The following is a 21,480-nucleotide window of genomic DNA, read 5'->3' on the forward strand; positions in this document are numbered from 1 at the left end:
AAACCCAATCTGTTTCTTAAACGAGGGACATATTCATACGGCATAGAATGTTTTCACATCAATAGACGTCATTGATTGGTTGAAATTGCAGAAAAAACCTCAAATATCTTACAAACTATAGAATTTTCTCAATAAAGCCAAGAGAAAAAAATGTTTTATAAACACATTCTACCAATATACGAAGTTTAAGTGTTTAGTTACGTGGAAATTATTTAAAAAAACTGCCGTTCAAACCGAAAAGATCCAAAAAATGTTTTTGTTTTGTTTAGCAGAATCGTAATCTACGATGTTTGAAACGCATTTGAAGAAATTACGCTTTTCAGAGCACTAAAAAAAATTTTCGACTCTGTTTTAAATATCGTTCTCGCATAACCATTTTTAGAATGCTTCATCTGAAGGGTCTCGCAATCATATTGTAATTTTATCCTATAATACAATGTTACAACTATTCGAAAATTTATTATAGTGATTACGGCAGACTTAATTAATATTTTGTTTAATGTTCAGTAACAGAATGAGATTTGTGTAGTACGGCTCTGCATACGCGATGCAAATAACTCTAAGAAATGTTCTTGTTTACAGTATTGAATGCACTGTAGCATTTATTTATGGCAAGTGCTTTGAATCGAGATAATGTATTGAATGTGGAAATCAGTTCATCGTGGGAGAATGGCGAGAGCCATTTTAAAAAAAATACGCACACAAGGTGTTTAGGGTTAGGGCTACGCAAAAACGGATGGTGTGCGTATTCTTTATATGTGTATGTATGTTTTGAAAAAAAAAATTAGTTGTTTTATAATACCGAAGGAAAACAAATCGAATACTAGTTGAAATATAAACATATCCTGTTAAAATCTCATTGATTTCACACGAACGAAGAAATAAAAATAGACATTCGAGCGAAAAAAATATGACGGAATGAATCAAGCATTTTCATTGGTTATAATTCTCACGTGAGTACATTTTGCTATGATCTCTGCTACGTCCGTGTTAGACTACTTCCTGCCATATAAATACTAATCTTTTTGTTTTGTGTATAACGAAACTAGCACGTGAAGTTAAACAATATTACGTGACATTGTTGGAAAGACGAGCGGTGGTTTCTATTTTGTTCTATCTCTGAATCGAAGCTTTTACTGATTGGGAAACATGTCTGGACGCGGTAAAGGTGGAAAAGGACTCGGAAAGGGAGGCGCCAAGCGACACAGGAAAGTACTGAGAGATAATATCCAAGGTATTACTAAACCTGCTATCCGTCGTCTGGCACGAAGAGGTGGTGTGAAACGTATTTCGGGTCTGATTTACGAAGAAACCCGTGGAGTTCTCAAGGTCTTTCTAGAGAATGTGATTCGTGATGCCGTCACCTACACTGAGCACGCCAAGAGGAAGACTGTCACCGCTATGGATGTCGTCTATGCGTTGAAGAGACAAGGCAGGACCCTGTATGGTTTCGGTGGGTAAGCAATGTGGCTGGGATTTTAACCTAACATCTAATCATACCCACGATCTTCCGAACTACTTGAAAAAAAAAACATAAACGGCCCTTTTAAGGGCCACAACATCATCCTGTTTGTCTCACATTACCAAACTCTTTGATATGACCTTAAAAAAAGAAAACTTAATTTTGCCATTATTAAATTTTAAATTTCCTTCACACCAAAAAAAAAAAAGTGATGTAAATTTTTGTTGACATTATCACGTACGAAGTTAACTTTTTCATTAAACTATTTTTGCCAATATCTTTTGGAATCTATATAGTTTTTCCCTTACATGAAAATCGTTATGGAAATACAATAACGACCCCTCCCTTTAATTACACAAAAACTAAGATGTATACATAAATACATCAGACGTGTGTGTGTTAAATGTGTGTATAAAAAAATATATATAATTAACAGGTCCTTATTGATACATAACGCAAAAATGTTTCATCATTTGGGACTCTGGATTATACGAAGTTTCTTACAAATTCATCATTCATGTCTAACAACATTTTAACGTATCAAAGTAGAGGACTACCTATTGTACTAAAAACTATTTGCATACTATATGAAGACATCGGGTACCCTCAACAAGAGGCGATATTTAATTACTAATTGTTACAAACCTTTTTAGAGAGTGTGTAAAACTTAAAAAATGGACAATTTGCTTTCAATTGTTTAATAAATAATTATTTTCTGTTAAAGTGAATGTCATTTGTTTTTCTTCCTCTTCATATAGATATTTACAATTTCTAATCAATTGCAATTACTACCGGAAAGACTTCCGTCCGTCCCCACCATTTCTCCCCAATTTTTTTTTTTTTTTTTGTCAGAAACCTCCGTTTTCGGATATGGAGGTTCCGGAAATTGCCAAAATTTGACATTGTTTAATTTCCCCTTCCCCAAGTTCTTCAATTTTGATTTTTTTTTTTTTCCCCAGCCCTAACCGTAACTATAGAAATATTTTGAAATTTTTGTCCGAATCATAATGTCCGTATTTTTCCGCATATTTTGGAATAAAAAATTTTCTGAAAGAAGAAATGGTGGTGGTGGGGGGGGGGGGCATTTAAAAATCCCGATTTTTGCCTATTTCTTTTTGCAGATTCGTATTCCCCGAAGCCGAAAAGGCGGGGGTTTGTGTCGGAAAAAAAAAAGAAGACTTTTAAAACAGGTAGTATTTTGGGGAGGAGGGGAGAAAGTCTTGCCACCGTTTGAAGAATTGGATTAGCTATGGTTGGAATACCTTTAATCGTGACTAACCTAGGGATAAAAAGTTGCCGGCCCCATAATGTCTGCACCGTGCAGAAGTCAGGGTGACTGCTCATCTTATGACCCCTTCAGAGATTCATGGTTGGAATTTAACCTGACCTGAGACCAGGTCTGAATATTTACAAAACAATAAAATCGGCCAAAGAACTTCAACGACGGTGCTAAAACAGGAGACCACGGATTAAGTCAATCCATTTTTGAACTATGTAGGCTCGGAGGGGTCACCCAACTTACTAGAAATAACAGCCGGATCGTCCGCAATCCACATTATCTTAAGTGTAACGAAGACGGTTTATATGACTAATGTAGATTCCTTTCAAAAATACGGAGGTTCATAGAATGGTGGGATTTTTGTTTTTTTTGTTGTTTTTTTCCGTATATGTTCTGACAGGTTTGACTTGGTGTTAAATACAATTTAACTGAAAACATCCTGAATTACGAAAATCACAATAAAGGGGTCTTGCAAATGCTTTCCTCTAAATGTTTACCATCAACCCCTGCCTCTAGAACTAGGACTGATTAGGGCCGGTTACAAGGTTTTCAAGGACAATTTCCCCCAGACCGAGACGCCAGCTGAGTAGACCGAAGCAACGTGGAATTGAGTTTTTGTTCAAGAACACAACGCGCTGTCCGCTCTTGGAACCGAAACCACATTCCTGCAATCTAGAGTGCAACACTAACCACGAGGCCACACGTTTTCATGCTATAAAACATTTCGACATATACAAGTTATAGACTAGATTTATCTCCCTTGCAGTCTTTTATTTTCAAACAATATATGTTGATTATTTAAGAATTAAACGTTCAGTTAAATATTTGTAGCAAAGTTCTTTTAATTTGATCTATCATTTTGCATTCAAATATAGATTATATATATTATATTATATATTTTCGGAATTCCAATCTACACGAACGTCATTAATAATGAATGAAATTCTTTAAATGTGTTGCACTTCCAGAGCTATTTATTGCCATTCAGATTCAACTATAAAGAATTTTCCGTAGGAAATGTAACGTAAATTATACCATTAGCGCCACTTCTAAGGTTCATAGTGCCCTGGGCAAGCTGAATTTCAGCAACCTTATGCATTTTCCCCCAAGGTGTCTAGAAAACAATTCCAGCACAGCATCATTTCAAATTCTTTCCTTACGATATAACACCACCACAATATTCCACTTTCACAATCACAAACTTGACCTCTCACAGGGAATCCTTACATTATTTTCATATTTTTCTAATTCGTAGAACCTCATGGCGTGATGGTTCGATTTGATTATACCTTCAGCCAGTCCTGTAATAAATAACGTGTAAAGTTGTTTAACTCCATCATCACTTCGTATAATACAAGACACGTCATCAGGTGTTCAAATCAAAACTAGTCCTTTTTCTGGCAAGTTAAACAACCACAAAGGTTCATGAGCTGTCTTACAATGTACTATATAAATTATATGTATGTGTTTATTATTATTATTAATACAGGTATATTTTAAAGGTCCCTGGAGGTTATATATACATAGACAATGTGCAACATGAGTTCATTTTAAGTTTATTTCTTGGATTAAAAAGAAATTCCATAGCTAAAAATGTGGCACTGAACTGTCATCGCACTTCCATAAAGATTATGTATTTTGTACTCGGGCAAACTAGCATAGCTGGGCTGTTCGTTTCATATATCAGATTCGATCCCAAACTTCTTGGGCAAAGGTGGTTTACCGTAGCTTCTCGTCAACCCAAATTTAGATATGGAGAAACTTGTCGAATGGACTGTAAATGAAAAGATCCAGCCTTGTTTACAATTTGTCACGCGGATTGTGCCTGGGATATTCAACCAACTACACTGAAAATACTCATCGTCGAAAACGACGAAGGCTCCATATGTCTTGAAGAGTTTGGACACACAAATCAGTTCTAAATCTAAAATAGAGACTGGAGTCTTTCGCTTGGCAACAAGGTGGTTACAGATTCGACCCGTCACAACTGCGTGCGGGGGGGGGGGAGCTTAAGTTAGACTTCAGTAGGCGAAAACCCGTTGTGTGATTGTGTATTTATGTTTACTGCTCGACTAATTTCCTGGAAAGCGATATTCAAAAATAAAATAATAAAAGAATGGGTGTATTTAGTAATAGAATGTGGTTAAATCATTTTCCGAACCTAAGAGTCTGATGCACGAACCAACAAAAAAAAAAAAAAAAAGAGAGAGGCAGGAGAACACACGTCTAGAAGGAAAAAAATCCTGTCCAAAGCAGAAAAGTCCAATTTATGTAAGTTATTTCAGAAGCCCACGTTGGAATTAAAATTGAATAACTAAGACTTCCCTTCAAAGCAGAGCCCAAGAAAGTCTTATTAACTGAAACCTTAAGGTATTTGGGAGAAAATTGGGGAGGGACGGGCGGAAGTCTTTCCGAACTTTGCTACAAATATTTAACTGAACGTTTAATTCTTAAATAATCAACATTATTAAAAAAAAAAAAAAAAAAACCAAGGGGGATTTTTGCAAGGGAAATAAATCTAGCCTATTAAAAATCTGGCTTTCAAAAAGAAAAGATCCCTTGTTTATGTCGAAATGTTTATAGCTTGGGAACGTGTGGTCTCATGGTTAGAGTGTTACACTCTCAATTGCAGGAACGTGGTTTCGGTTCCAAGAGCGGGCAGCGCGTTGTGTACTTGAACAAAAACTCAATTTCACGTTGCTTCGATCTATTTAGCTCGCGTCACGTTCTGGAGGAAATTGCCCTTGAAAACCTTGTAACCGACCCTAATCAGTCCTAGGACTTGATGGTAAACGTTTATATTAAGGAAAAAGCGAACTTTTATTTAGAGGAAAGCATTTGCAAAACCTCTTTATTGTGGTTTTCGTAATTCAGGATGTTTTCAGTTCAATTGTAGTTAACACCAAGTCAAACTTGTCAGAACATGTAAGGAAAATAAAACCTCACAATTCTATGACTGTCCATCTTTTTAAAAGGAATCTACGTTTGCCATATAAACCGTCTTCGTTACACTTGTTTAAGATGATGTGGATTGAGGATGATCCGGCTGTTATTTCTAGTAAGTTGGGTGACCCTTCCCAGCTTACATAGTTCAGAAATGGATGGTTGACTTAATCCGTGGTCTCCTGGCGGATTTCATTGTTTAGTAAATATTCAGACCTGGTCTCAGGTCAGGATAAATTCCAACCATTAATCTCGGAAGCCCTGAAGGGGTCATAAGACGAGCAGTCACCCTGACTAAAATTTTTTAAATGATTGTGGGTTGTTTGAAACCGTTGAACTCTGTACGGTGCAGACATTATGGGGGCCGGCAACTCTTCATCCCTAGCTAGTCATGATTAAAGGTATTCCAAACATGACTAATCCAATTTTTCAAAAGGTGTCTTGGACATTAGCGCTCCTTAAGCTTAACACCACAAGAGGGTCAAACCTGCATATAAATCATTGACAGTCTACCATGGTTATAATCTTGACTGCTATTTCTAGCATGTTGGGCGCCAGGATATAAACATGTCCTTTCTTTGTTATTGAAGACGGTAGAGTTCAATTTGAGGAATATTTGACTGATGTTTCTAACAGTGCAGAACGTACTTGTATAATTGTAATGTGGATATAATGCCGCATTGCGCTGTAATGTTCCGATGTCGCCAACTTGTAATGAGAGAGCATTCTTAGAAAGTAGGAAACCATAACTTTGGTAGTTCCTTGCATTTACACATTTGTGGTACAAAAGTACTGGCAGAGCAAGAAATCTAGTCTGTATGAGTTTTATGAAACGATTAAGTCTACAAAAGAGATGTGATTTTCGACCACTTTCTGATAGAAGGCACTGAGGTTACATTGTCTTTTTCTCCCTAAGAAAGAAAATTTATTTTATAATAGTAATCTCTTTTTACACAATAATTTTCTCAATTTATTTCTATATGGGAATGGCGTTTCGCTGTTGTATATGCGATGCAAGAGAGAGAGACTGGGTTGGCAGGGTCGTTAAAACAGCCGACGAAATGCGCTGCGTTATTATTCCGGCTCCTTACTTTCCGCGTTCAGATCCAACAAAGATCAGCTTTGTCTTTCAGCTTTCAGGAATTCGATGTAATCAGTTTAAGCCCTCCTCTCATATTAGAAACCTCGAGCCAATATTAGAAACAACCGATTTTACTCCATAAGAGCCGAGATAATGACAATTGTGTTGTCAACTCAGTAAATTTTACGACGCAAAAAATACCGATAACGAAAATAGCAATTTTTCTTTTGAGTGAGAAGCTTGTTGCTTCATCAATGACAATTTTTATTATAAAGATTGTTTGCCAGCAAACAATCTTTTGTTCTAGCCCCAGGAAACAGCCGTAACATTTATGCCAAACTGGATATTCCCTCATTATGTTGGCAAACAATCTTTCTGTTGTTTCCTGGGGCCAAAACAACGGTAACAGTCATCCTAACCGGACAATCATTACTGTTACATTACAGTACTGTTACTGTATGTTGAGAGATTTAGAAATAATAAAGTTTCTATTCAACTTTTATTATATATTAGCATTAAGGGCATAGATTAGCAGAATCATTGGAAATTCTGATAAAATGCCTTGCGATACTTATTCCGGCACTTTACGTTCTTACTTCGAATCCTACCGAAGTCAGCTTTGCCTTTCATCCTATCGCGGTTGATAAAATAAGGACCAGTTGTGTACTTTCACTACTTTTATCGATTAACCTCTTCCCCTCAAAATTCCTCGCATTTCGCCTAAGTTGACACACAGTTATTATATATTAGTATTGCTTTGTCCTGTGCTCCAGGAGGTTCTCGGGTTAAAATCCATTTAATTCAACCCCCATTTCGCCCTGCCAACATTGGTGAAATAAACTGTAGAGAGGCCTTGTCAAGAAATATAGCATTTATTTCAAAAAGGACACTCCTTAAATAGCATATTGTCAGTCAAATCGACGGAAAGAGTTCCGCCTCCCCCATCCACCCATTTTGTTCCTAATTTGTTTATTAAAAATTTCTTTTGCCAAAAACTCCCGTTTTCGGATACGGAGATTGCAGAAAATTGCCAAAAATCAACATTGTTAAATTTTCCCCCTTCACCCCCGTCCCCCAAATTCTTCAATTTTGACTTTTCCCCCAACACTAACCCTAATCCTAACCTTAAAACCCTAACCCTAACCCGAAAACCGTAGCCCTAGCTGTAACTACAGAAATGTTTCAAAAATTTTGTCCGAATCATAATATCAGTATTTTTTCGCAAAGTTATAAAAAAAAATTTTACAAAAATTTTTGGAAATTTTTTTCAGAATCATAATCTCCGCATTTTCCTGCATATTTTGAGGGAATAAATTCTGAAAAAAGTAAAAAATGAAGGAAATGGAGGTGAGGAAAGGTGGGGTATAATTTAAAATTTCTGATTTTTGCCAATTTTTTTTGCAGATTCGTATTCCCCGTAGCCGAAAAGGTGGGGGGTCTGTGTCGAAAACAAAGATTTGTTTTAAGTGTGGTTTGTGGTGGCAGATGTCTTGTCGCTGACAGAACCGTTAGCATGCCAGACAAAATGTTTAATGCCATTTCATCCATCTTTATGTTTTGAGTTCAAATTCCGCTGATGTCAACTTTGCCTTTCATTCTTTCGAGGTTAATGAAATAAGTGCCAGTTATGCATTGAGGTCGATGTAATCGACTAGACCCCTCCCCTGCCTCAAAATTAGGATGAGAGTGTAATAACAACATGGGATAGAAATGAGCAATATTCAAGTGTTACTTAACCTGTGATTACATTTTATAATTAGGTCGTCATATTTGTTAATATTTTCCTTATCGTCCATTTCAGTGATGCAAAGTGAGTATGCTAGTATACTCGCCATATAGTTTTGCATATTGTACGATCAACCATTTAATAGTGTAATTCACGGTCTTTTTGCAAACGCTGAACTATCTTCCTCAATGAAATGTTATTAGCCTCAGCCGCAGACCAAAAGATGGAATAATGATTACATAATCCACCTTAAAATCTGTGCTTCATGTACCTACATAAACGCATCTAGACAAGTTAGTAGTAGCCATACACCTATAGACGATGTTTGTAATAAGACATTTATTATCTAAATGGCTGGGTACTTACATTTGCAACATTGCTTTGTGGATGCAGGTCGGGGGTGATTTCAGATATCATTCCCAGTGTCATGATAGGTTATGTCCCATGTGCCAACAGGGCTTTCAGGGAAGGTGTTCCCTATTGTTGGTATCGTCAAGAACACCATCACTATCATATATATCATTGTCAGTTGGCTTTGTAAGAACCTTTGATCCACTGTGCTCATGGCCGTGTTGTTTACACAGTTGGTGATGCATATATATACATACATATATATATATTTCGTTTTTGGATTTGGTTTGCAAGATTCTTTATATGAGTTCGTGTGTTGAAGCATATTCTGTTGTGTCTGGGGAGAGTCATTCTCTTTTAGTACCTTATTATTAATAGTCAAGACTATTGAAAAGGTTGCAATACGTAACGAAAATAAAAAGACGAAATAAGTGGAAATTTTACCGGTGAGTGTGTTAAATAATAAGGTACTAAAAGAGAATGACTCTCCCCAGACACATCATCGTTTAACGTCCGCTTTCCATGCTAGCATGGGTTGGACGAATGACTGAGGGCTGGCGAACCAGATGGCTGCACTAGGCTTCAGTCTTTATCTGGCAGAGTTTCTACTGCTGGATGCCCTTCCTAACGCCAACCACTGCGAGAGTGTAGTGGGTGCTTTTACATGCCACCGGCACGGGGCCAGTCAGGCGGTACTGGCAACGACCTCGCTCGAATCTTTTACACATGCCACCGGCACAGGTGCCAGTAAGGCGATGCTGGTAACGATCACGCTCGAATGGTGTCTTTTACGTGCCACCGGTACGGAGGCCAGGTAGCCCCTCTTGCAACGATCACGCTCGGATGATGCTCTATATAGATTCCGAGAACATAGGAATTTGGTGGGGAGGGGGACAATTGGGGGTTACTTTGAGGACAGTTCCCCACTCGGGGGTGTTTCGGAACAAGTCGTCCATATTTGTTTCATTTTCTCCGTTTTGTGCATCCGTAGATTTCTAGTCCCCTCTCTCTCTCTCTCTCACACACATACATATATATATATATGTATAAAAAATATATATAAAAATACAAAATGGGACAAGAACGCAAAACATTCAAATAGACGACACAAAAAAAAACGGACGGGTCATTCGAAGCCTCTAATCTTCATCCTCGCAATTTCGGCTGATTAATCTTGAGATCGCTCCGATCCGGCCAGCCCCAAATATATGTATATATATATATATATATATATATATATATATATCTGTAATTAAAAAAGTTCAAACGGGGAATTATTCTATTTAATGTCTTTCTGTTAGAAACGGTTAGACCTTTAGCTGGTATTTTTAGCATAACGAGTTTTCTGGTGACAGCTTCATTGCCTGCTGCTGCAGTAGAAATCTATGGATGCACAAACGTACAAAACGGAGAAAATGAGACAAATATGGACGACTTGTTCCGAAACACCCCCGAGTGGAGAACGGTCCTCAAAAGAAACCCCCAGTTGTTTCCCCCCAAATTCCTATGTTCTCGGAATCTACATAGTTCGAGGTGTATTTCTAGATAATTTCATTAAAAAATATCTATTTTCTTGAAAGTTAATACGAATTGAAGTGGACGCCGGTGAATTTTCCGAAATTCCCCATCCCACCCCCTCCTAAAATACTTCCCCCCCCAAAAAAGTTTTGTATATTCGGAATCTACATGATATAACACATATTCGTAGAAATTTTCATTAAAAAATATCCATATTTCTGAAAGTTATGATCAGCCAAAGTCGGTGGGGGGGGGGGATCAGTAATCTGTAGTTATGCCTCTAATTCTATCTTATAATACAATGTTACAACTATTTGAAAATTTATTACAGTGATTACGGCAGACATAATTAGATATTTTGTTTAATGTTCAGTAATGGAATAAGATTTGTGTAGTACAGCCCTGCATACACGATGCAAATAACTAAGAAATGTTCTTGTTTACATTATTGAATGCATCATAGCATTTATCTATATGTACATATATGTGTATGTATGTATTGCAGAAAGTAATTGTTTTATCGTTTTATAATACCTAAGGAAAACAAATCGAATACTAGTCGAAAAATAAGTATATTCTGTTAAAAACTCATTGATTTCCTACGAACGAAGCAATAAAAATAGACATTCGAGGGGGGGAAAAATGACGAAACGAAACAGGCACTTCCATTGGCTATAAATCTCACGTGAGTGCATTTTGTTGTGATCTCTGCTACGTCCGTTTTAGATTACTTCCTGCCATATAAATACTAATCTTTTTGTTTGTGTATAACGAAACTAGCACGTGAAGTTAAGCAATATTACGTGACATTGTTGGAAAGACGAGCGGTGGTTTCTATTTTGTTCTATCTCTGAATCGAAGCTTTTACTGATTGGGAAACATGTCTGGACGCGGTAAAGGTGGAAAAGGACTCGGAAAGGGAGGCGCCAAGCGACACAGGAAAGTACTGAGAGATAATATCCAAGGTATTACTAAACCTGCTATCCGTCGTCTGGCACGAAGAGGTGGTGTGAAACGTATTTCGGGTCTGATTTACGAAGAAACCCGTGGAGTTCTCAAGGTCTTTCTAGAGAATGTGATTCGTGATGCCGTCACCTACACTGAGCACGCCAAGAGGAAGACTGTCACCGCTATGGATGTCGTCTATGCGTTGAAGAGACAAGGCAGGACCCTGTATGGTTTCGGTGGGTAAGCAATGTGAGCCACAACTTTTCGGCTGGGTTCTTAACCTAACATTTAATTACACCCACGATCTTCCGAACCACTTGAAAAAAATACATAAACGGCCCTTTTAAGGGCCACAACATCATCCTGTTTGTCTCACATTACCAAACTCTTTGATATGACCTTAAAAAAAGAAAACTTAATTTTGCCATTATTAAATTTTAAATTTCCTTCACAGAAAAAAAGTGATGTAAATTTTTGTTGACATTATCACGTATGAAGTTAACTTTTTCATTTAAACTATTTTTGCCAGAATCTATTTTTTCCCCTTACATGAAAATCGTTATGGAAGTACAATAACGAACCCTCCCTTACTTTTTAAATTCTAATTACACAAAAGCTAAGAAAGCTTTATACATAAATACATCAGACGTGTGTGTGTGTGTTAAAACTGTGTATATAAATATAATTAACAGGTCCTCATAAGACGGTACATTACACAAAAATGTTTATTCATTTTGGGAATCTGGATTATACGAAGTTTTTCATAACGAAGAAGTATTTCTTTCAAATCGACTTGAATTCGTTATGAAAAATTTCTTTATCAAATTCGTCATTATGTCTAACATTTCAACGTAACAAAGTAGAGGACTACCTGTTGTATTAAAAACAATTTGCATACTATATAAAGACATCGGGTGCTCTCAACAAGAGGCGATATTTAATTACAAATTGTCACAAACCTTTTTAGAAAATGTGTAAAACTTATAATAATGGACAATTTGTTTTCTATTGTTAAATAAATAATTATTTTCTGTTAAAGTGAATGGCATTGTTTATTTTTCTTCCTCATAGATATTTACAATTTCTAATCAATTACAGTTAATACCTTAAGGTTTCAATTAATAGAACTTTCTTGGGCACTGCTTTGAAAGGCAGTTTTAGTTCCATCGTATTTTAATTCCAACGCGGGCTTCTGAAATAACTTACATAAATTGGACTTTTCTACTTTGGTCAGGATTTTTTTCCTTCTAGACGTGTGTTCTCCCGTTTCTCTTTTTTTTTGGTTTGTGCATCAGTCTCTTAGGTTCGGAAAATGATTTAACCACATTCTATTACAAAATACACCCATTCTTTTTATTATTTATTCTTGAATATCGCTTTCCAGGAAATTAGTCGAGTGGTAAACATAAATACACAATCACACAACGGGTTTTCGTGTACTGAAGTCTAGCTTAAGCCCCCCCCCCCCCCCCCGCACGCAGTTGTGACGGGTCGAACCTGTTTACCACCTTGTTGCCAAGCGAAAGACTCCAGTCTCTATTTTAGATTTAGAACTGAATTGTTTGTCCAAACTCTTCAAGATATATGAAGCCTTCGTCGTTTTCGACGATGAGTATTTTCAGTGTAGTTGGTTGAATATCTTATTCACGTAATTATAGGGCACAATCCACGTGACACATTGTAAACAAGGCTGGATCTTTTCATTTACAGTCCATTTGACAAGTTTCTCCATATCTAAATTTGGGTCGACGAGAAGCTACGGTAAACCACCTTTGCCTTAACTTGCCAGAAAAGGACAGTAGTTTTGATTGGAAAGTGATGGAGTTAAACAGCTTTACACGTTATTTTTACAGGACTGGCTGAAGGTATAATCAAATCGAACCATCACGCCATGAGGTTCTACGAATTAGAAAAACGTGAAAATAATGTAAAGATTCCTTGAGTGAGGTCAAATTAGTGATTGTGAGAGTGGAATATTGTGGTGGAGTTATATTGTAAGGAAAGAATTTGAAGTGATACTGTGCTGGAATTGTTTTCTAGACACCTTGGGGGAAATGCATAAGGTTGCTGAAATTCAGCTTGCCCAAGGCACTATGAACCTTAGAATTGGCGCTAATGGTATAATTTACGTTACATTTCCTACGGAAAATACTTTATAGTTGAATCTGAATGGCAATAAATAGCTCTGGAAGTGCAACACATTTAAAGAATTTCATTCAGTTTTGAAGGTGTTCGTGTAGATTGGAATTCCGAAAATATATATTACACGGTAATATATAATATAATATATATAATCTATATTTGAATGCAAAATGATAGATCAAATTAAAAGAACTTTGCTACAAATATTTAACTGAACGTTTAATTCTTAAATAATCAACATATATTGTTTGAAAATAAAAGACTGCAAGGGAGATAAATCTAGTCTATAACTTGTTTATGTCGACATATTTTATAGCATGAGAACGTATGGTCTCATGGTTAGAGTGTTGCACTCTCGATTGCAGGAATGTGGTTTCGGTTCCAAGAGCGGGCAGCGCGTTGTGTTCTTGAACAAAAACTCAATTCCACGTTGCTTCGGTCCACTCAGCTGGCGACTCGTTCTGGAGGAAATTGCCCTTGAAAACCTTGTAACCGGCCCTAATCAGTCCTAGTTCTAGAGGCAGGGGTTGATGGTAAACATTTAGAGGAAAGCATTTGCAAGACTTCTTTATTGTGATTTTCGTAATCCAGGATGTTTTCAGTTCAATTATATTTAACACCAAGTCAAACTTGTCAGAACATATACGGAAAAAAACAAAAACCCACTATGACAGTCCATCTTTTTGCCACATAAACCGTCTTCGTTACACTTACGATAATGTGGATTGCGGGTGATCCGGCTGTTATTTCTAGTAAGTTGGGTGACCCTTCCGAAATGGATTGTTGACTTAGTCCGTGGTCTCCTGTTTTAGCACCGTCGTGGAAGTTCTTTGGCGGGTTTCATTGGTCTCAGGTCAGGTTAAATTCCAACCATTAATCTCTGAAAGCCTGAAGGGGTCATAAGATGAGCAGTCACCATGACTTAATTTTTTTTAATGACTGAGGGTTGTTTGAAACCGTTGAACTCTGCACGGTGCAGACATTATGGGGCCGGCAACTCTTCATCCCTAGTTAGTCATGATTAAAGGTATTTCAAACATGACTAATCCAATTTTTCAAAAGGTGTCTTGGACATTAGCGCTCCTTAAGCTTAACACCACAAGAGGGTCAAACCTGCATATAAATCATTGACAGTCTATCATGTTTATAATCTTGACTGCTATTTCTAGCATGTTGGGCGCCAGGATATAAACATGTCCTTTCCTTGTTATTGAAGACGGTAGAGTTCAATTTGAGGGATATTTGACTGATGTTTCTAACAGTGCAGAACGTACTTGTATAATTGTAATGTTCCGATGTCGCCAATTTGTTATGAGAGAGCATTCTTAGAAAGTAGGAAACCATAATTTTGGTAATTCCTCGCGTTTACACATTTGTGGTACAAAAGTATTGGCAGAGCAAGAAATCTAGTCTGTATGAGTTTTATGAAACGATTAAGTCTACAAAAGAGGTGTGATTTTCGACCACTTTCTGATAGAAGGCACTAAGATTACACTGTCTTTTTCTCCCTAAGAAAGAAAATTTGTTTTATAATAGCAATCTCTTTTAACAAAATAATTTTCTTAATTTATTTCTATATGGGAATAAACAGGAAAAATACTGTTTTTGATGCAGTATTTTCTTTTTCTCTTGCCTTTCGTTGTTGTATATGCGATGCAAGAGAGAGTGGGTTGGCAGGGTCGTTAAAACAGACAACGAAATGCACTGCGTTATTATTCCGGTTCCTTACTTTCTGCGTTCAGATCCAACAAAGAACAGCTTCGTCTTTCAGCTTTCCGAAATTCGATGTAATCAGCTAAAGTCCTCCTCTCAAATCAGAAACCTTGAGCGAATGTTAGAAATTACCGCTTTTACTCAATAAGAGCCGAGATAATGACATTTGTATTGTCAACTCAGTAAATTTTACGACGCAAAAAAATACCGATAACGAAAATAGCAATTTTTCTTTTATTTGAGTGAGAAGCTTGCTGCTTCATCAATGACAATTTCTATTATAAATATTGTTTGCTGGCAAACAATCTTATTGTTGTTTTAGATCCAGGAAACAGCCGTAACATTTATCCCACATTACGTTGGCAAACAATCTTTCTGTTGTTTCCTGGGGCTAAAACAACGGTAACAGTCATCCTAACCGGACAATCTTTACTTTAAAGTACTGTTACTGTAAGTCGAGAGATTTAGAAATAATAGAGTTTCTATTTAACTTCTATTATATATTAGCATTAAGGGCATAGATTAGCAGAATCATTGGAAATTCTGATAAAATGCCTTGCGATACTTATTCCGGCACTTTACGTTCTTACTTCGAATCCTACCGAAGTCAGCTTTGCTTTTCATCCTATTGTGGTTGATAAAATAAGGACCAGTTGAGCACTTTCACTACTTTTATTGATTAACCTCTTCCCCTCAAAATTGCTCGCATTTCGCCTCAGTTGACACACAGTTATTATATATTAGTATTGCTTTGTCCTGTGCTCCTGGAGGTTCTCGGGTTAAAATCCATTTGATTCAACCCCCATTTCGCCCAGCCAACATTGGTGAAATAAACTGTAAAGAGACCTTGTCAAGAAATATTTCATTTATTTCAAAAAGGACACTCCTTAAAAAGTGTGTATATATTGTCAATCAAATCGACATTCGTATATAAATGGTAATTATTATATTTCCTCTGGAGGGGCTGACAGCGGTAGAATTAAAACGGAACATTAAGTTTATTCAGTACAAGGGATACTTAATCAGGCCGCTTCAACTATCTAACAATCTTTCTTAATAGGAACAGATTAGAATAAACAACTCGTAGTTATAGAGCATCAAGTCCCTCACTGTCGAAGAAGCACGAATATCGTCAATATGGCAATCTCATTTCTTTATATTATTCTGGGCATTAGTGTAGTACGTGCGATTGATTAATCCATCAGTTTTGATAATCAATGCTCCATCAATAAAATTACCTGCTCATCGTTAATGGCTGAGTGTTCCAGACACTTGAAACCCGTAATGTATCAGACTGTCAACAGCAGGTGTTTACACACACCAAATGCATAATGAGCAGTTGTGCTGTTAAATGAGATTTACTGTCAGTGGTTATGAGTCATTATCCTGATTAGACAGTAATGTTTATAACGATAACGAAAGGAGAGAGAGAGAGAGGTGTGGCATGAGAAGGAATGGGTTAGTTTGTATTTTAACTGTGGTTATTTTTTTAAAAATCAAGGTCTTGGCAAATACATGCATGTATAGTATACGCACTCTTATCTTATTTACAGGTAAGCGGGACATCAAATAATTATATCTAATTCATAGGTCATTAAATGAAATATTGCAAGCTTAAATTACTCGGCTATCCGATAAAATTATAATTTTTTGCAAGCTTTATTAAAGTAATTTTACTTTTAATTATCACAGTTAAAATACAAAAGTGCCCGAGAATTCATACCAAGAAAATAAAATTGAAGGGAATGGTAAAAAAAAACAATTTTTTTCCAACAAGAATGAATTTAGTGAAATGCTTTCTATAGAAAACTTATGAATATCTAATCGCATCTCGCTGCTCATCGCTATTCCCAGATTGCTTCTTTAGTTTGATGTCCAGATCTGTCTGCACTGATCGAGTGAACCGGATGATAAAAAAAGCGCACCAAACACAACTATACTCTCTTTTTCCTTTTTATCTTTAGCCTAATTTAAACTATCCTGTATCCTTTGGTTAAGATAGTAAAGTGAACCCAGCCAACTGTTATTGAGAATTAGTTATTTCCGAATATTTATCAGAAAAAAACCCAAAAAAACACAGGATCGACATTAGCTGTTTAGTTTTCTACATCAGGGGACTACATTGTATAACGTGTTTTTCCTTCTTATAGACTTATGGTACAATTTGGTTGTTATTTCTGTTTCGCAGATCATGTAGAGACTCATATTTCTCTTCTGGTACGATCAATTCAATACACACACTGCCAAGTATCAGAATCGTATTATGATAGAATTGCTTTTAATTTAGGCACAAGGCCAGCAATTTTAGGGAGAGGTTTTAGTCGATTAAACCGATCCAGTACATGACTGGGATTTGATTTTATCGATCTCAGCAGGATTTGAACTCTGGTTAAAGGGCCGGAAAAAATACTGCGAAGTATTTTGTCAAACGTTGCCCTCATATTGTGATACATAATGAATTAATTAGATTTGGGCGGGGGAGGAGGTCTACCGACTCGCCTTTGACTTTATTTCCCACGACCACGTCCTTTAAATGACCAAAATCATACTTTCAACAAGCAAAAATAATTTTGTCCGTTTTAAAATCCTTTCAACCATGTTTTGCGCATTTCATTAAATTTATTCATGATAGCATCACCTAAAAACAAGCCACGGAAATGTTTTTAAATTTTGATAAACTGTCAAAATAAAATTTATTTTCGAATAATGAAATTTTTTTTGCTCTATTTTGTATTGTTTTGTTTCAAAAGTGAAGATTTTGTTTTTTTCCTCTTAAAAAAAAAAAAAAGATGATCTGAAACGATTGTAATTAAATATATTAATATATACAATTAATGATATGCACATATTAAAAATGAAGAATTGAACTTTTTGTAAGTGACAAAATAAAATCCACTACCAAACATTATTAATCAATAAATGATTTATGGGAGGTGGTAGAAGTAAAATGATGATGACGAAAGGTGGGGCAGAATAGAAAACAGAGTTCCAAGGGTACCTTGGAATAGATATAGTTCCAATTTGTTGTTTTGTTTTTTGAAGAGAATAGGATGGAGATACTTGTTACTGGAATAATTATGTAAACGGTAGTAAATAGTAGCAGATGTATTGAAAGAACCGAATGAAGCTGAAGGTAACCACACTCAACGGGTAATAAATAGCTTCAATATACGTCGTTCAGTTTTGCACAGATCGGGGTGGGAATGAAGGTGAAAATACAAAGCACCAGAATATCTTGGAATATATGTATCTCTTGGAGAGAGATAAATGGATGGGGTTGGTATAGAGTTGGCAGTCACTCATTATTTTCTCCTTATGAACATTTGCTGGCTGTGGTTTCCAAACACAACTACTGATGTTTGTGTTTATATTTGACACATATATACATCATATCTTCAGGTGACAAACATGAAATGTAATAACGGGAGCGATCTAGTTATTACAGTATGTTTGCTTGTAAAATATGTTTAAAAAAGAAAATACGATCAGCTCTTTAAAAAAAAACTATGTTTAAATGGATTTAGATTAAATTTATAAGATATTTTAAGCATTCAGAATTGTATTGAAATGTTTATATGCTTGGATGTGTTGTTAGAATAACAAATGTCAATAGATGTAGGTGTATTGATTTTAGTATTTATTTTGGAGTTTATATTATATAGAACATTTTAAATCAACTTGTTGATGTAAACATGAATGTGTTTATGTATGCGAATGTTTATAAATATAAACATTAAATTCTGATGTTAATGTGATGCAATGCATTTTATAAGTTTCCATCGTGTATCGTCGATTCGTTGAAGTTGAGGAAAATGAAAGTACATCAACATATATGTATGTATGTATGTAAGTCCCCATAAAACGAGGGAGGGAGAATTAAATGGTCTTCTCTCATTTGCTGCTGGTGTATTTAGTGACGGCTTTGGTTCCTTCTGATACGGCGTGTTTGGCTAATTCACCCGGTAACAAAAGACGAACTGCTGTCTGCACCTCACGACTGCTAATGGTCGATCGTTTATTGTAGTGGGCAAGGCGGCTGGACTCTGCGGCGATTCTTTCGAACAGGTCGTTGACGAAGCTGTTCATAATGGACATAGCCTTGCTAGAGATACCCGTGTCCGGGTGCACCTGCTTCAATACTTTATAGATATAGATAGAATAGCTTTCCTTCCTCTTCCTCTTCCTCTTTTTGTCACCACTGCGGGCCGGTTTCGGTTTCGCAGCTTTCTTAGCTCCTTTGGCACTCACTTTGGGTGGCATGGTTCAAAATAGAACAGTGGTGGTGATCGTGGCAGTTGGTTGGCAATGAAACAGTGGTGGTAGCAAGAAAAAAAGGAAGGAATTTCGAAGAGTAAGAAAAAATGTTAAAGCAACGGTTGGAACAATGCGTTTCATTTTTATTTATATGAAAAGAGTAGGCTCCAGAGATCGTAGTTAAGCGAGTCTAGCCAGCCGATTTCGCTTTAAAGCAATTCAATTGGCTACAATTAGAAACTGTCATACAACTCAGCCAATCAAAAGATAGCTGTACCTTTTCGTTCCTTGTGTGCTATCGTGGTCTGTGATTGGATAGAATTGCTTCTCACATGCTGTCTGCTTAGCTGTACGTGAGTGATAATGTGTATGTTTGGCTCTCATTTCCATTCTCTCTTTTAACGTTTCTGTCTGGAAGCATTATGGTTAAAAAAAAATTTTTAAGGACGAACCACACTAGTTTTATCAATCAAACTGAGCGATTTAATTAATTCCGTCAAGATTCTGCTAGAGCTAATCTGGTATTACGATAAACTGAAACAAAATCTAATAAATCATGATTATTTACAATCCTCAGGGTAACGTCCGCGACGAGGCGTGGTTGTGTGGTAAGAAGTTTACTTCCCATCCACATGGTTCTGGGTTCAGTCCCACTGCTTGGCACCTTGGGCAAGTGTCTTCTATTATAGCTAAAGCCGTGTAAGCCGATTTGATAGACGGAAACTGAAAGAAGGCCGTCGTTTGTGTGTGTGTCTTTACTGCTTGACAACTGGTGTTGTTTTGTTTACGTCCTCGTAACGTAGCGATTCGGCAAAATAGACTGATAGAATAAGTACCAGGCTTTTAAATAAAAACAAGTAGAGGGGTCGATTCGTTTCTACACTAGGCACAAGGCCCGAAATTTTGGGGGAGGGGGGCAAGTCGATTAGATCGGCCCCCAGCATGGCTGCAGTCCAATGATTAAAGCCAAGTAAAAAATATAAGATGCTATATATAATGAGGAATTGAATTTGTGATTTCTTTCCCCCTCAGAATCGTAACATCTGATGTTTAAAACAATGATCTGAATAAATTTTCAGCAAGAAACGGAATAGAACGTTGAAGGTACATGTTCTGATAGAACGTTTCTCTTCCCAATGTTGTTAAACACTTAACTGGACAGACACAAAAAAAGTTCTGGCTTATTTTTAGTTCGGAAAAATAAGAAGTGGTGACGTTCATAACATTCATTTGTGCATAAATGAATTGAATCGATTGGAAATCTAACCTGTCTTGCGAATGCAATTAACCTGGAGATTTAACAACTAACCAAAAAAGAATTGGAATTGGGCTGGTTACGAACGGAAGGGAACGAGAAAGCCAGCAGACAAGATTTCCAAAGGAAGAACTGTATCAAGCTAGATGAAAGACACGTACGCATAATGATAAAGAATTTTTCACTCTGAAAACAATTTCGACTTCGGAGTCGCCATATTTCTCTTAGGTGAGGAAATGAGAGTACTCTTAGCCTTTCCAGTTCCCACTGTTACTTCCCGGCACCGTTTACGTCCTTTTCTCTGCATAGATAATACCCTATCTTTTAATCACGTGGTAAGGCAGTGTCCAGAACCCTTTTAAGGATTTTCAAGGATTGTGGGAGGAAAAGAGGAAGATAGCTTCAAACAGGAAACAGTTGAGTAAACTCCGTTAAAGGAACCCGAACTGTTAGGTACGGTAGCGATGTTAAACCAACCGTAGCAGTATGGAGGTATGAACTGTAACAGCGCGTCACTGCATCCACCATTTATTGGGGATTCCTGACTACTCTTGTCTCTTGGCATGACACCTTTGCACCACTCGGGTGACAGCCTTCCAACCCATGGATCTGTTTGGGCAAATCCTACCTGAATCTCTTTTAGTCGCCTTTTACAAGTTATATTCTTTGACGTGCAGGGTTCCTACACAGAGCAATATGAAACGAAGTGTTTGCTCAAGAACACAACACACCGCCCGATCTTGGAATCGAAACCACGCTCTGACGATCTTGTGTGCAACATCCTGAGCACTAGGCCTCGCGCCTTAAA

At 36.8% G+C, this 21,480-nt stretch overlaps 1 protein-coding gene and 1 long non-coding RNA gene across 2 annotated transcripts; both read right to left on the reverse strand.

Annotated features, from left to right (window-relative positions):
* Window positions 1-1,104: 1,104 nt before the first annotated feature.
* LOC118765149 lies at window positions 1,105-11,960 on the reverse strand. Its single transcript, XR_005001012.1, has 2 exons — window positions 11,890-11,960; window positions 1,105-1,803 (listed from the first exon to the last, which is right to left on the reverse strand). It is a non-coding gene; the product is annotated as an uncharacterized LOC118765149 (long non-coding RNA).
* Window positions 11,961-18,068: 6,108 nt separating this feature from the next.
* On the reverse strand, window positions 18,069-19,580 carry LOC118765148 (histone H2B, gonadal). The gene has a single exon (XM_036506728.1). It carries the CDS (start codon window positions 19,421-19,423, stop codon window positions 19,055-19,057), a length of 369 nt encoding a protein of 122 aa, XP_036362621.1. The 5' UTR covers window positions 19,424-19,580; the 3' UTR covers window positions 18,069-19,054.
* Window positions 19,581-21,480: the final 1,900 nt, after the last annotated feature.

This window comes from Octopus sinensis, linkage group LG10 (assembly GCF_006345805.1).
Source record: "Octopus sinensis linkage group LG10, ASM634580v1, whole genome shotgun sequence".
Classification (NCBI taxonomy): Eukaryota; Metazoa; Mollusca; class Cephalopoda; order Octopoda; family Octopodidae; genus Octopus; species Octopus sinensis.

Bases quoted from the DNA above. Each gene is read 5' to 3' on its own strand.
- LOC118765148 (XM_036506728.1), bottom strand. From the start codon at position 19,423: ATGCCACCCAAAGTGAGTGCCAAAGGAGCTAAGAAAGCTGCGAAACCG.